At 31.9% G+C, this 16,175-nt stretch overlaps 1 protein-coding gene across 1 annotated transcript in view; it reads left to right on the top strand.

Annotated features, from left to right (window-relative positions):
* Window positions 1-16,175, top strand: part of LOC113377334 (RNA binding protein fox-1 homolog 2) — a 312,484-nt gene that overhangs the window by 64,905 nt on the left and 231,404 nt on the right. Inside the window, exon 2 of the mRNA XM_026617617.1 lies at window positions 5,225-5,707. Within this exon, the coding sequence (XP_026473402.1) occupies window positions 5,225-5,707 (483 nt within the window). The remainder of the gene's footprint in view (window positions 1-5,224; window positions 5,708-16,175) is intronic.

Raw genomic sequence — 16,175 nt, 5'->3', positions numbered from 1 at the left:
CCGTAATATTTTAGTATGATCTAGAAGACTATGGTATCTACCGTCAAAAAAATAATTGTAAAAATCGTCGAAATTTTTTTTTTAAAAACTATTACAAGAAAACGGCTCGGCCGATCTTTACTAAAAACTAATCAGCACGATTCCCAATCAATACCTTTCGAACGGTTTGTGAATTTTCATAATCGGTTCAGAATTGCGGGCTAAAACGTGCACGAAATTTTTTTTACTTTTCTGCTATTTATAAAGAAACGTCTCGGCCGATCGTTCCACAAAACTGACAAACGATAGTCCTCATCGAGATACATCGAATGGCTTTTAAATTTTTTAAATCGGCCCAGCCGTTTTCGAGAAAACGTCGATTTACGGCAAAAAATCTGTTCACACACACACACACACACATACTTTTTCCAAATTTGGTCTCATTCGATTCAGAATGGCTTGAAACGTCGAGAAAACATAAAATTAGCGAATCGGATTTTTTGATGAAAACATAAACTTCTCCTTCGGGAAGTTAACAATGTAAACCTATTTTGTAATTAATTGATTCAAAATGTTTTTCATAAAATTGTGGGAAGCTCAAGTTATATAATTCGAGAAATATCAGTCCAGATCTTTTTCAGATAATAATTATTAGTTCATATTTATGCAACAAATGTTTAAATAATCTATTTTTTTACAATATTTTTTCCGGTATATTGCGTCCGGGTTCGAAATATACATTCATTAATTTCCCGTAGGGTAAGTTGTAGTAAAAAAATCGAAAATGAAAATTTTTATTTATCTTCACGTTTCAAAGGTTTCTTAACATTTTTGCATACCTTATAATTAGAAAAAATGAATGTGTTTCGAATACATTTTTTTACATAAATTACAAATACAACTGATACGAATAATTTGAAAAACATTCGATTCGTATTGACGAAACGTGCTGATTTGTTTTTGGCATGTGTATCCGTTTCGAAGATGGGGCAAGAAGAGCCAAAAATGGTAATTCAGTTTTTGAGAGAACGGAGCGCCAGATTTGAATGATTCAAAAATCAGTTTATTTGTAGTTTATTTGAACAGTAAAAAATGCCATTTGGCGGAAAAAAATGTTCATCAATACTATGCACACCAAATTATCAGATATTTTATAGAAATTTTAATGTGTACACATTTTGTGTCAATTTTTTGGGTTCCGTACCAAGAGTTTTAATTTTAAACTTTACTTATACACAAATGTCCTCGACATTATCGACAGTATGGAATAACTGATTTGAATGATTGAAAAAACATGCGGTTTGTACACGATCGCAAGACGTTTTTGCAAAAGGCACGTCTGGCTGTTTTGGAGTGCAGTTTTTAAGAGAGCAGATCATCCGATTACATTAATTCAAAAAACATTTTGCTTGTGTAGACGATGTGAACCAAAATACTTATACAGAAGATTTCAAAATTTCGAAAATTTTCAAAACAAAAAAAAGTTATTAAAAAAAAACAGTTTCCAAAAACTTAAATTTTCGAAAATTCTCATTTTCAAAAAATAAAATCAAAATTTTGAAAACTTTGAAAAAATATCAAAGTTTTTAATCTTGAAAAACGTTCAGTTCATTACCAAAAAAAAAATCAAGAATAAAAAAAAATGAACAAATATCTTGAAAATATACACAAAAGTTGTTTGTAGAATACGCTCGCCGCCCAATTTAATTAACACTTCTAAATTTACAATATTTGTAACAAATAATTTATTTAAAAATATTTAAAACAATTGTACACACTAGTGTATTATTATTTAATCACTCCACCAACGATAAATTTTTAACCCTCCGTCGGTCGGCGTGGTCTGGCCAGACTTTTTTCGACTTCAATTAAAAAAAAAAATACTTCTAATAATCCTATCGACTTGAAATTTCTTGACTTTTCCTAAAATTTCATTAGCTGTCGATCAATAAAAAAGTCAGGACGAAAAAATGTATAGAAAGATAATTATAAGGATATTCACTTTTTTATACTTCGAACGGTCGGGAAGGTCTGTCTAGACCATCCATAAGGTAAGGGGCCCAGTTTCTGACCTTTTTAGAGTGACGGTGGAGGTTAAACTATAATAATTAATATAAAACTTAACTTAATGAAGAAAATTATAATTTTATCTATTAGTTTAGGATTTTTAAAATAAAGTAATGTGCATAAAAAAATTATTTGAACTAAATTTATATTTTAAATTGACGTTTTAGAAATTGACATTAAGAGCTCCAGTTTCTGACCCTCAGAATTCTTCGTGTGGCAGTTTCTGACCCTGACCGTAGCCCAATTTCTGACCCTCAAATTTAATCATGATTAGGTTATGAAGTGCTTACCAATTTTAAATAAACTGAAATTATTATTAAAATAAATAAATTAAATATTTATTCTAAAAATATACAGTTTGTTAAAATTTAACGTATAAATAGTTCAAGTCTTGTTATAACATATTACACAAACAAAAAAAATTAAAATTAATTATTTAAATTACTTGGACTTTTTCTTTATTTTAAGAGCTTTTGTTTCTTTTTTTCTTCAAGTTTTTCTTTTTTAATTATTTTTTCTGCCTCCTTGATGGCTTTATTTTTGGACCTTTCAGCTTTTTTCAATTCTTTTTCTTCTTCTAATTTTCGTTTCTTTGCTTCTTTGTCGTCATAATATTTTAACCACGAATCAGATGTATAAACTGTCGGTACCTTTTCCTTAGCTTTTCGTTTCTTCAAATTATTAATAATTTTATCACTTAAAAGATGTATTTACAAGATTTAAATACAATCTTTCATTTATACCAATGAATATTAAATGTAAATTTATCACTTTACTACGAAAAATAGTAAAAAAAATATAAGATAACAATAAATATTATTATTTTTACATTTAATGAACAAGTGACTAAAAACATGTGACAGATAACCTAGCTTTTAGAAGGTTAGAATTGCAGGGTCAACAACTGCGACATACACTTAAAATTGAGCCTAGTTATTGACCCTCAAATTTCAGTAATAAAACTAAATTTAATATGTTTTATAAATATTTTAAAATAAATTTTAATTAATTATTGACTTATTTATATATTTTTAGTTAGATTTTCGTACTTACATCATAATTAGTGCACGAACTCAATTGTCGTAGCTCCTTACATAAACTGTTTAGACTAAAGCTAAAAAATGGCTTCTACAGTCCCTTTTGGTTTAAAAAATTTTTATTTAGTTAATATTTTTTATATTTTTTTAATTGACATTTATGAGGCATAGAATAAATTACTGTCAATTAAGAAAAAAATTATTTTCACATTAAATGTATAGTTTTTTAATTAATTCCAAAAAAAGTTGAAAAGGTCAGAAACTGGGCCAGGGTCAATAACTGGGTCTTTTACCTTACATTTTGTATGAAATATACGCTTTTTGATATATGTAAACCAGTATTTTGTCTTTTTTCATGGTATTTTATATTCAAACTGCGTTGTTTATAATCTTTGCTATGTGTTATAACATGAATGTTAGTATTTTCATGACGAGAGTTCCTTGAAAACCTACGAAACTTATTGGTAATCGCACACAAACACACATCGCAATCGGATGAATAATGCACACATTATCAACAATTTTTCTACCCGTACTGCGTTCTAAATTTTTTTTGGCAAACCTGTAGTGAAATTATATTTTCACTTTGAGTTTTACAGCTCATTTCAAAGGCGACGCACCTCATTTCGTTTTCATTTGAATTTCACATTCATTTCAAAGACGCCGAAAAAGAATAAATATTATTTTTCATTGATTTAAAACAGAAAAATTAACAAAAAAAGCGACGATTTTTTTATATTTCTTGATTTTTTTTATATAATCGTTAATATATGACACCAAAAACTCATTTATCCCATATAAATGCATGTAAAATGAATGGTGGTCCATCCAGACCTTTCCGACCGTTCGAAGGTGAAAAAATATCCGACCGACGGAGGGTTAAAGAAATCGTAACCACTGTAAGTATGTATTCGTGAACATGTTGTATGTAACAGGAGCATTGCTATCGTTTCGTTAGATGAGAGGAATTTCATAATAGTTAAAGAAAAGGCATATTCGTACCTTAGCACCTAAATATTATGTTCTGAATACGTTCTCCTACTTAATCTCGTACCAGTCTTACTTATTATCGAGGTGAAAAAATCCTCTTTTTACATTCGAATATCATCATTTGAATTTATGAAACGATTGTAAAGAATACATATTTAATGGATTCACAAAAATATTAAAGGGTTCATTGAAATATTAGTCTCCGTTACGAAATATATTTAAACTAGTTGGTATTGGTATTTTGTCTTTAGATAAGTTATATGAACTTCCCGATATGTGCACATAATCGATTTAATTTACGATAAATAAATTAATTTATGAGTGGTTAAAAGTATTCGAAGTGGATTTATTACATACACATTATTGAAAATCGAACACGTCAACCCGGTAGGAGTATTTTCTGAAAGCAAATTTTCAAAAACTAATCAGGTCGATTCCCAACCAATATCTTTCGAACAGTTTTTGAATTTTCAAAATCGATTCAGAATTGCGGGCTAAAACGTGGACGAAAACTTTTTCACTTTTTTGCGATTTACAAAGAAACGGCTCGGCCGATCTTCACACAAACGCTAGTCCTCGTCGAGATACATCGAATGGTTTTTGAATTTTTGAAATCGGTCCAGCCGTTTTTGAGGAACACACACACACATACTTCCTCCAAATTTATTCTCATCCGATTCAGAATAGTTTGAAACGCCGAGAAAACATAGAATTAGCGAATCGGATTTTTTGATGAAAACAAACTTCTTCTTCGGGAAATTAATAATGGAATATGATCTTTTGAAATATATTCAACTTGAAATTAACTAGAAATATTTTACAACCGATATTTAAGCAACAGTAGTGATTTTTATATGTTTACTCGACAAATATTCAATGTTTTATGAATCCATGGAAAAATTCTCATTAGCTTTTGTTTTCTTGGATGGTTAGTGATGGTACAGATGGATCGATTCATTGCTTCCATACCTTTGCTTTGATAATGTATAGTATAAATATTTTGGAGAAATAATTGTTGATTGTATCTTAAAACTAGTGTATTTTTTTTATCGTCTATATTGATGAGTGTATTATTTATTTAATTCATGCGGCTTCAAACTTGCATCGATTGATCGAATATAGAAAAATAATTACATACTTCTTTTTTTCAGCATGTGGTACAAGCGGGTATGGGCGCCCCGTTTCCGGCGACACCACAATTTCCACCAACACTTCCTGGTGGGGGTGGCGGAGGAGGCGGTGGTCCGGCAGGCGGCGGAGCTGCAGCGGCTGCGGCTGCAGCCGCCGTCGGTGCTGCCGCTAACGAACCTTTATTAGGAGGGCAACAAAACGTTAAACAAGATACGTCGGTAGCAGTTACGGTCGCTGGTCTAGTAAAACATGATTCACCTTCCACACCTGCAGCCTGTGCGGCTGCCGCAATGCAAACGGCTGTTGCTCAGGCGCAAGCACAAGCTGCCGCTCAAGCGGCTGTCGCCGCAGCACAAGCTGCTGTTGCCGCCGCACAAGCCGAATTCTCTCCCCAGCCATCCCAGCAGCAATCATCACAACAGCAAACGAACGCACAACAGCAGCAACAACAAGCCGCGCAACAGCAGGCGGCTATGAACGGGGCAATCACTGAACAACAAAACGTGAGTGATTACATAAAGCATGTAGTTCCAAATTACACACACACACACACACACACACACACACACACACACACACATCCATATAATAAACATATAAACTTACTATATAAACAGAATTAAAATTATACGTACCAAACCAGTTTAAAACTATTTTATATATTATTTGACAATTATAACATCAATATGTTGTTGTATATATATATATATATATATATATATATATATATATATATATATATATATATATGATAAAATTGTTTCTTGGGCATCCATCCAGTCACACGTAACACGTAACACGGTCTCCAAACTGACATGTTCGTTTTGGAAAAACCTTTTTTATAATAAAATATATTATTTATTTTAATTTTACTATTTAAAAAAAAAAAAAAATTCATAACTTGATGTCTTATCAATTTTTTATTTCCTATTTAATTATTTTTTAGTGGAATTTTGTTGTGTTTTTTGTGTTATTTTTTAAAACTTATTTGTATGCACTGAAGATGGGTCAAATCAAGACCCGAAACGTATGTTTCTCTAAATAAAAACATTTTTCAATAAAACTGTTTTTTTAATTACTGGATGGATGCCCAAGAAACAATTTTATCATATTATTTCACCATCTGAAGAAAAACCTCTCGCTTTATATATATATATATATATATATATATATATATATATATATATATAGAATTTTGAAAAATAAAATCAAGTAATCAAAATATTTCGAATTCTGAAAAAGAAGAAGAAAAGAAAATATCAAGTGGTAAAAATTGTTCAAATATTAAAAAAATCAGACTTACATACATTAACTAAATTTTGATAGCTGTCAAAAAGCAAAGAAGAAGAACATCTTATTTACACATTGTGAATTTAAAAAAATGAAAACAGATTCAGCAAGCCTACTTAAGTCAACATTTTGTTCAATATATAAAATAATGGGATTGTTTAAATCAAAAGTGTGTTTAAAATTTGCATATGATCAGATAACATTGTTTTGTATTGATTTTTATTTCTTGAATTATAATTATGTTGAAGCATTCTCTTAGGTATATTGTGAACTCTCTCAAATATAGAATTTATCACAATTATTACAATTCAATTTGTAAACTAAAAGAAAACCTTCTTCAGAAAATATCTTTTTTAAAAAATAAGTAAACTGCCTAAAAATGGTAAAGAAATAATACCTTTATATTTAAGATGAAGAAATAATTAAACTAGTATCAACAAGTAACAAAATGTTATCATTATTAATGTTTATTTTATTATTATTTAAATATTAAATACGGTTTTTTATAATAATATTAACTTACAAAACAGATATGAGTTCTGTACAAGAATTTAGCGGATTAAATCTAAATTTTTATTCCAAAAGATAAAATTACTCAAAACAATAGCTCTATCAATTAATGAAATAATAATAGAAATTTTGATCGAAGATTCGCGACTTCGTTGCGAATTTTGTGGTTGTTCAGTTCTGTAATTGAGTATATGTCTTTATTATTTTTGTAAGGTTCCAGATCTAGATAAAAAAGATTAAATGGTTGTATGGTTGTACGATTACGATATTTGTTACATTCTTAACGTTGTGACCCAATGATTCAAATGCGTTATCTATTTCAGTTGTGTCTGTTGTGTGGTAGAAATATCTGATCACTACCCTGTAGTCCCGTTCCTCTCTTAGTTGATGCCGCACCTTGGTTACACGCAGATATCTAGCTAGTGTTCTAAACACATCGAATTTAAGCAAAATATTTTGAGCACGTTGTTCTTTAATGTACGCACGTGATAATCATTCGATGATATAACAGTGTTTATTTCTAGTAGTTCAGATTATCTATGTCATAGATAAAGATCGGCGGTGGTTGCTGTACGGGGCTATTAGTATTATTTTCTCGAGTATTGTTGTTAATGTTATGTAGTGTACTACTGTCATTTAGTGGTAGAAATCTGTTTTGTGTGATGATTGGCACAGCAACTTACATTTTTTGCTATTGCTTTGTGGTACGGTCTTGGTTCTTCGAACTGTCTGTTTGTATTTTAACACTCACTGTTTGTTTGATTTAGATGTTTACTCATCGGTTGTCGATGAAGAACTCGTATATTAATTTGAAAATATATTTCAACACGTCTTCAAAATTAAATTATTTTTTATAATTTTTGCAATATAATATTTTTATTGTAAATTATGTTTACGATCTTTATTTTATCAAGTATATTGGTTAAACTCAACCAAATTTTTATCATGAAATTTGATCACATGCTCGAATATGAACCGGCATATTTTAAATTAATTCGAAAAGCAAAATCTTAATTCATAATACGCCCAATCAATGAATCGGCATCCTATTTAGACATTCTATGTATGCACTACCTTAAAAAAATTGCTGATATTTCATGATGAAACAGGTGCAAATATTGATAAAAAAAATCGTTATAATCAAATTCGGTAAGCATGTTTTCTTTAGTTTAGTTTTAGTATAGTGTTTATTTCGAAATCACTTGATTTTAGAAGTTACATTTGCCTTCTATTTCATTCTCGCATATTTGACCGATATTTATAGAATAGTTCAAATGATCTATAATAATACACCGTATGATGTCAGTCGCTGATTCATCACAATTTTATGTGTTGCTTGAGTGATCAATTTTCACAATAATTTCACTATTCCTAACTTGAATTTGCTGCGTCGAGTCGCTTAATCGAAATACTTTCGTCAAACAAAATTTACCAGGTCGTTAATATTCTTGATTATGGTGTCAGGAAGTACCGTCGATACCGTTTTTATGTAATCGAAAATTAATAAGATATTTGCGCTATACATTAGCCTACACATCATATTTGCGTGTAAGTAGTACACGTTAAGTAGAATAATATAATAGACCCTGCATTTTGTCGACGCTTAATGTCACAAGATATCTTTGTACTGTTAAAGTTCAATAACCACTCGATACGAGCGGCAAGTTTACTTGACGGGCGTGGATGGCCCCACACAGCCGAGCGTCACCATTACGTGACGGACGTGATACGGACGTGTACGGCCGAGCGTCAGTAGTTACTCGTGACAGTAATTCTAAGTGTCACCATATTGTCTAATGGCCAGCGAACTATTTGACTAACCTGTTTTCACAAAGCTAGAAAGTTTTTAAATGATATTTTATTACCGGTCCATTAAGAAAGTACCATTTTGGCAGTCATCTCGCGGTTACGTCATCATCCCTTCGATTTTTGAAAATATCAAATAAAGTTTTTATAACCTGCTCCAAAATGGCTTAAATTATGAGGGTGTATTCTTTTAACTGTTCAGAAAGTATGTGTAAACAGCCAGAACATTCTGACGGTTGCAACGGTCTGCCAGTCGAGTACATAATTGTACTATATAATAGTCAGGACGCCCAAGGGTATGGGCGCATTGCCATACATAATTGGCCCCATTCTGGTATATAAATAATTAATACGCCATTTTGAAGGTCGCCTTGAAAAAATTAAAATATATCAATAATAAAGTTTGTATCTCACATTATGGCCGAGATATCATTGAAAATAGGCCTCCTTTCCAAACTCACTTTTTGACGTAAACATAAGATGTCGAAAAGAAATTACGTGATTCTACTCACATTGGCTTAGACCACATAATGTAGAACATATGGTGCCAAATAATCATTCATAATTAGCTAAAAATGATAAAACAATTTTTCAATTAATGTTTTCAGGTAGTGCGTTTCGTTCGATTACTTTCTTATTAGCGTTATTCGAACGCCTATTGTTTTTTTCTTCTGCAGTACTGCTGCGAATATTGTTCAAATCAAATTTGTGTAACACATTGTAAAATTGAACAAACCAGAGTCAGTACAACCGCGCGTAACGCTAAAATAGTACCCCGCATCGTGCACTGCTCCGAACGAATTCTATGCGGGGTGATGCGGGGTACTCTTAGCGTTACGCGCGACTGTACAGGCCCTAGTTTGTTCAATTTCCCATTGTGTTCCACAAATTTGATTTGAACAATGTTATTTTTGCTCGAAAATTTAATTCTGGTACGGGAGGTACCAGCAATTTAACTTAAGGCACGATGCTATGCATCACTAATTCATTTTAAGTTTATCATAAATAAACTGTCGTCATTGTCCACATTTTGTAAATCGAGATTTGGCGCCGCTCCTTATTTTCGTTTCGCAATTCATGTGATGAGTGCTAAAGTCCTATATTGTTTATTGTCTGAAAGTTTAATATTGTAAATGTTAGATTCGAACTTACATTTAAACCCCTTAAATTATCTAGTTATTAGTGCCGTTCATAGTAATAGTACAGTTTTTTTTCTGTGCGAATGCACCTTATGGGATGTTGTACGGAAACCACATTGTAAGAGAGAATTATTATAGCAAGCTGTAATATTAAAAGCGGGTTTATCTGCGAATTTGTCTATGAAACAATTTTTTTTCAAAGTGTGAATCCTATTTATGGGCTCGCTACATACATATTTTTTTATTTTACACCTAAAATAGTCTAGCAGGCACTCACAAGATCACATGAGAAAATACACTAAAATTGTGGATGAAGAACTTGTCGAATGTCGAATTTAGGGAACCATGCAGATGGGGATACCGACATAGCGATTGTTTTTTATTTTTATAATATAAAGTATTTTAAGTACTTTATTTTTTTTATTAATTACAATCTGTCTTTATAAAAATATAATGATTTTAATACTTAACATTTATTCTCAAAGGTTTTTTTTTTTTATTTATTTTTATTGGCTTTGTAAGCTTGTACATTGGCCATTATCTACAGAATTTCACATCTACAAAAATTAAGACTAATACATACATATATATATATATATATATATATATATACACATATACATATACATATACACATATACATATATACACATACATACACATATATATAAATATATATATATATATATATACACACATACATACACATATACATATACGCACATACGCACACAAAGACACATCTATACACATATACACCTAATTTTAATTACACTATGTTGAATCTTTATAAGTCTATACCATTAATCTAGTTTTACATATATACTCGTATATAGCATCATACGTTACAGTGTCTGCCAACATCAGTCTCAGGTTTGTGGGAAGTGTGATCCTCAGTTTTGTTAATTTATTCCATAGTTTTTCTCTTTTTTCCTCCATATGTCTACATTCCATAATTAGGTGATTGGCATCTGCATTATTTGCTTCGCCAAGACAAAGACAGTACGGATTGATGTTAATTCCGATCCTATTCAAGTGAAAAGGCGTAAAGGTGTGATTGGTTCTCAGACGATTAAAAATGCAGTAAAAATGACGACTCCTCGTAAATTTGTCGTACCATGGTCTGACGGGAATTTTTTCTTGTATGGCTGCATAAAATTGTCCTTTTTCACGACATGACTCTTGGAATTCCAATTGCCACTCCTTATATATCTTTGCCTTAAAGAGGTTTTTGATATCTTGGTGGGATATTCCATCTTCTACGATTATACCTGTGCTTATTGCATCTTTTGCTCCTTTGTCAGCAGCTTCATTCCCTGTTACTCCAATATGACTCTTGATCCAAATTAAGTAAACGGATTTTTTTCGAGAGTATGTTATGTATATGATTAAGAGTATCTAACACTAAAAAACTTGGGTCCCTGCCTATAGATAGCAGGCTCTCTAAAGATGATCGGCTATCACTGAATACAACTGCTTTCTCTAAGCCAAGTGAGGCGATGTTCCGAATACATTTGTTTATGGCGTACATTTCAGCTGTATAAATCGACGCATTTATATACCTACGCCTTCAGAACCTTTTGAACCATCTGTGAAGAAAACCTCGAAGTCCGGAAACGTGTTTTTAATTTTATCTTCAATTTCTAATCTATACCCCCAATCAATTGGACTGCTATATGTATTACAAAATTCCGTCTGTATGATATTTTGAAGGTTTGTAGTGGTGATTTTATAGTCGAAGTAGAATTTTGTTGCTTTGTTTTGTTCTTCTAATGGCTTGCATTTGTATTCTGTTTCTGAAAACACCGACATAAGTATAGGTTTCTTTTTATTTTGCCAATATTGTCTGTTCTGACAGTTGTTAGCACTACTAATTTTTTGTATCACCTCTACGTTGTTGGACCTTATTCTGTCAATGACGAATTTCGTTGCTAACAGTTTCCTCCTCAAATGCAAAGGCATTATGTGTGCCTCCACATGTAAGGCGTTAATGGGCGTTGAACGCAAAACTCCCAGGCAATACCTTATAGCTTTATTTTGCAGGGTATCCAGTTTGCGCAGTAGATTTTTACTTGCATCCCCATAAATGAAACAGCCATAATCTAGTTTAGATAATATAAGCTGTTTATATATCCTGATTGCAACCTTTACGTCAGCGCCATACATCATGTGATTTTATACTCTCAAGATATTTAATGCATCTTCACATTTTTTTGACAGATTTTCCAAATGTGGACCCCATCGTAATTTGCTATCTATAGTCAAACCCAGACATTTTGTGGAAGTTTGTATTTTTAAGGTGTATCTACCTAATTTTATTGACTTCATCGCAATAGAATTCTTTTGTCTGGTGAAAAAGGATACTGCACTTTTATTCTCGGAAATTGAAAATCCCAGAGATGTGGTCCATTTTCCAAATGATGTCATGGTCTGATCCATTTTTTTGATCACATCATTTAATGACACTCCACTATGTGATAATATTAGATCATCTGCATATTGCATAATCCGAGTGTCCTGGCCAATCTCATTTTGAAGGTGTGCCGTGTATACGTCGAACAACAAGGGACTAAGGACAGAACCTTGGGGTAAGCCTTCCGACATATACCGTGGCCCATAATGCGTATCTTTACATCTGAGGACTAATTTTCGATCTTTCAGTAAATGATAAATGTGAACAATAAATCTCTTAGGGAGTTTTAATTCATATAGAATGTTTATCAAAATCGGTATTTGAACCCTGTTGTATGCGTTCTCCAGATCCAAGTTGATAGTCAATACACAATTTTTCTTTGCCAGGTTGTTGTGAATTTCATAGACGAAACTAGTTAGAACATCATACGTGCCTCTTTTGTTTCTGAAACCTTGCATATAACTTGGCAATTTCTTTTTGTTCTCGAGCCACCACTCGATTCTTCTTTTCATTAAGCGTTCGAATGTTTTGGAGACACATGACGCTAGAGAAATCGGCCGATATGATTCTATTTTTGTTGCATCCTTATTAGGCTTTAGGACTGGTATTGTGATATATGTCCTCCAATCTTTTACAGCAATCTCTTTAATCCAGATGTCGTTGAAGACCTTCAGTAGAATTTTTTTTCTCTTATCTGATAGGTTACTTAGCATGGGGTAATGTATATTGTCATTACCCGGCGCAGTATTACTATTTCTTTTTAGTGCCAAATGTAATTCATCAATGGTAAAGGGACCTTCTAATTCGTCATTTTTTTCCATGTCCTGTATGTTGACATCATTAATTACCGTATCCGGAGTAAGTGAGTTAAGAAACTGATCAGCTAAGTTGTTAGGAAATGCATTGGTTCGAGTGGCTCCATTTTTCATAACCTTTATATGGTGCCAGATTTGTTGTGAAGACATGTTTCTGGAGAAGGAGTTACAAAACTCTGTCCATTTATCGTATTTTTTTTTTTAAATACAAATCGACACTTAGCTACCGCTCGCTTGTATTTTATATAATTGTCTATGTTTGGTATTTATTTGTATTTCTTAATTGCTTCCGATTTTATTTTCTTCACTTTGTCGCACTCCTCGTCCCACCAAGGATTTGATTTATTTCTATATTTTGTACCCAAATACAGATTTGTTTTTGGAATTTTCATTAGTGCTGCATTATTAATGCATTCAATAAACTTGGAATAGGAAATCATCGGATTGGAGTTGAGATTAGTATTCGACAACATTCTGTCTACAGTTTGCGCATAACCTGACCAATCTGCATCTTTAATTTTCCACCGATATCTGTTTACTGGGCTATGATCGTATTTAAACTTATTTTCGTTGCATAATTTAAAATTAATACTAATTTAATCTAAGTCCTTAACGTGATTGAACCGACAGCATTTATAGCATTGGACCACTTTCTGTACAAACGGTCGAACCTCACATTTTACCGAATGTATAGCTACCTTATTCGGTAAACGCGCCCCTAAACGTTAATTTGACACATTGTGATGAGTAATTTATTGTATTATTATTTTTCGGTCTTAAACATACCACGTCTATAATCGGAATGTCTGTTTCAATGGCGTTTATAATTTCTTGCTGTGAGAGATTGGCATCCACATCAAATATTATGCCATGCCTTGCAAGTAGGTATTTCGGGATGTATGCCTTCAGATTATTTTTTTTTTAAATTTTGTCATCTAGAATTTTGTTCGCCACCCTGGCGCTTTTAAATTCCATCTTCACTTTATTTTTTCCTATAACCGAAACTTCTGTCAAACCAAATTTGAAATTATGTCCCTGCATTATGTATGATTTTTCCCAAAGCCATCGGGTGTAGTCGGCCTATATTTTTGTCCTTGGATTCAACAAATATAGTGTAAGGGCCCATATCGCAACCTTCAAAACGTATCAAATTATTTAATGGATTAACTCTTTCATCTGATTTATTTTGATCGTTTATATTGTTTTCGTCACTTATTAGATCTTTTGTTATTTCCATTGTTGTATCACTATTATTTGACGCTAAATTACTGTTTTCCCCTTTGTTTTCCTTTTGTTCTAACGTTTCCCTTTTATTATTATCTGCACTTACATCGTTGATATTATACTTATAATTAACATTAACACTATTCTTAATATTCAAATCACAACTACTAACTGATTCATTTTCTACACTAATTACACTTTCAGTATCACAAAAATCCATGTCACTCGATCTATTTAAACAAGTGTTCTTTGCATCTGTTGTTGATTCTCCAATCGCAGAGCGGCAGGTAAAAAGGTTTGGGTCAGGTGGTCGGCCGCACTGACCATCCGACTCGGAAGACATTATGTAATTATTTACGATTATTTATTCGATGTGAATCGCTCGGCTGCTACAATCGAACTGATTCTAAAAGGTTACTCAATAGTAAGCCTTTTAAATTTTGTAAATACTTTTAATCAAATGTTGTTTTACGCACGTTTAAATTTCCAAAGAAATGGTTTAACACTTTGGGGACGGCTGTCCACCTCAGTGGACAAACATACTCTGTGGGCACAGGCTATTTTATAAACAATGACTCAGTTTGCATCGAAAAGTTGAATAAACTACATATAGCAGTGATAAACAGTATTGTATTTTGAAAATATTTTTAAATTATTTTAGTAGTATTTTTAGCCTTTTTCTTTGCTATATGGTCTTTTTTTAATATTTAAAACGACCGAGCGCTTTTAAATATGGCAAAACGACTAGTAAATTTTGTGAATTACAGTAGTGAGGATGAGTTTCAAATAGACATTCATACAGACAAATTTTACGAAATTACTATTCGCACCGATGATAGTGATGAATGTGATGAATGTGATGATGATATTATCCAACTAATTCATATTCCAAATTCTAAAAGAAAAAATGATTGTATTGTCTGTTCTGACAGAAAAGCACCAGGAGTAAGGCGGCGAACAACATTTTATTGTAAAACATGTCAAAATCAACCAGCTATGCATTTTGGAAATTGTTTTGAACGTCACCATTCTTTATAAAATGATCAAAAATAAATTAATATTAAAAATGTGTGTCCTTCAATGACCACAAATTTTTATCAAACAAATTGCATAACATACACAATAAATCAAGTTTACAGCCGGTAGAGTAGATTGTTTTGAAATTGGTGCCGTCCCGAAAGTGTTAATGCTATGGAACAAGATTCTAGAAGTGTTTACAAATAATTGGTGGTTAGTTTTATGTTACGTTAAATTTTATGAATTTATTTTTATGTGTTTTTTAAATAAAATAAATATTACGAAGTATTTAATTTGTTAAATTAAAAAAAATCCCAAAAGCAATCATTTCGTCAACACAAGCAGAAAGTTTGTTGAATCAATCAAATCGGATGCTTAGTTCTTTCAAAAACTGACATTTTTGCATATTTAGCTCGGTATCTTCAAAACGCAAGGACCTGCCTTCGCCAAAAACTAATTACCACTTCCCTCCGTCATTAAAATTGAATGTTTTTTGGATCATTCAAATCGGATGCTCCGTTGCGATTGAAACTAATCAGCACATCTCCCTATCAACAGGAGTCGAATGTTTTTTGAATCATACAAATCGGTTGATCTGTGCGCCCGAAAGCGTGGACGAAAAATTGTATCTATACTTACATACACACACACACGCACACACATCCATTTTTTCTGAGATATGCCAAAATGTCCAAAACGTGAAGAAATGTAAAAAGTTTCAATTTCGATTTTTGGACGATTACAATAACTTACCCTA

Source organism: Ctenocephalides felis, unplaced genomic scaffold (assembly GCF_003426905.1).
Source record: "Ctenocephalides felis isolate EL2017-DRISC unplaced genomic scaffold, ASM342690v1 CF-g0.4_SCAFFOLD_01886, whole genome shotgun sequence".
In the NCBI taxonomy this organism is placed as follows: Eukaryota; Metazoa; Arthropoda; class Insecta; order Siphonaptera; family Pulicidae; genus Ctenocephalides; species Ctenocephalides felis.
This window is presented reverse-complemented; position numbering and strand designations above follow the sequence as displayed.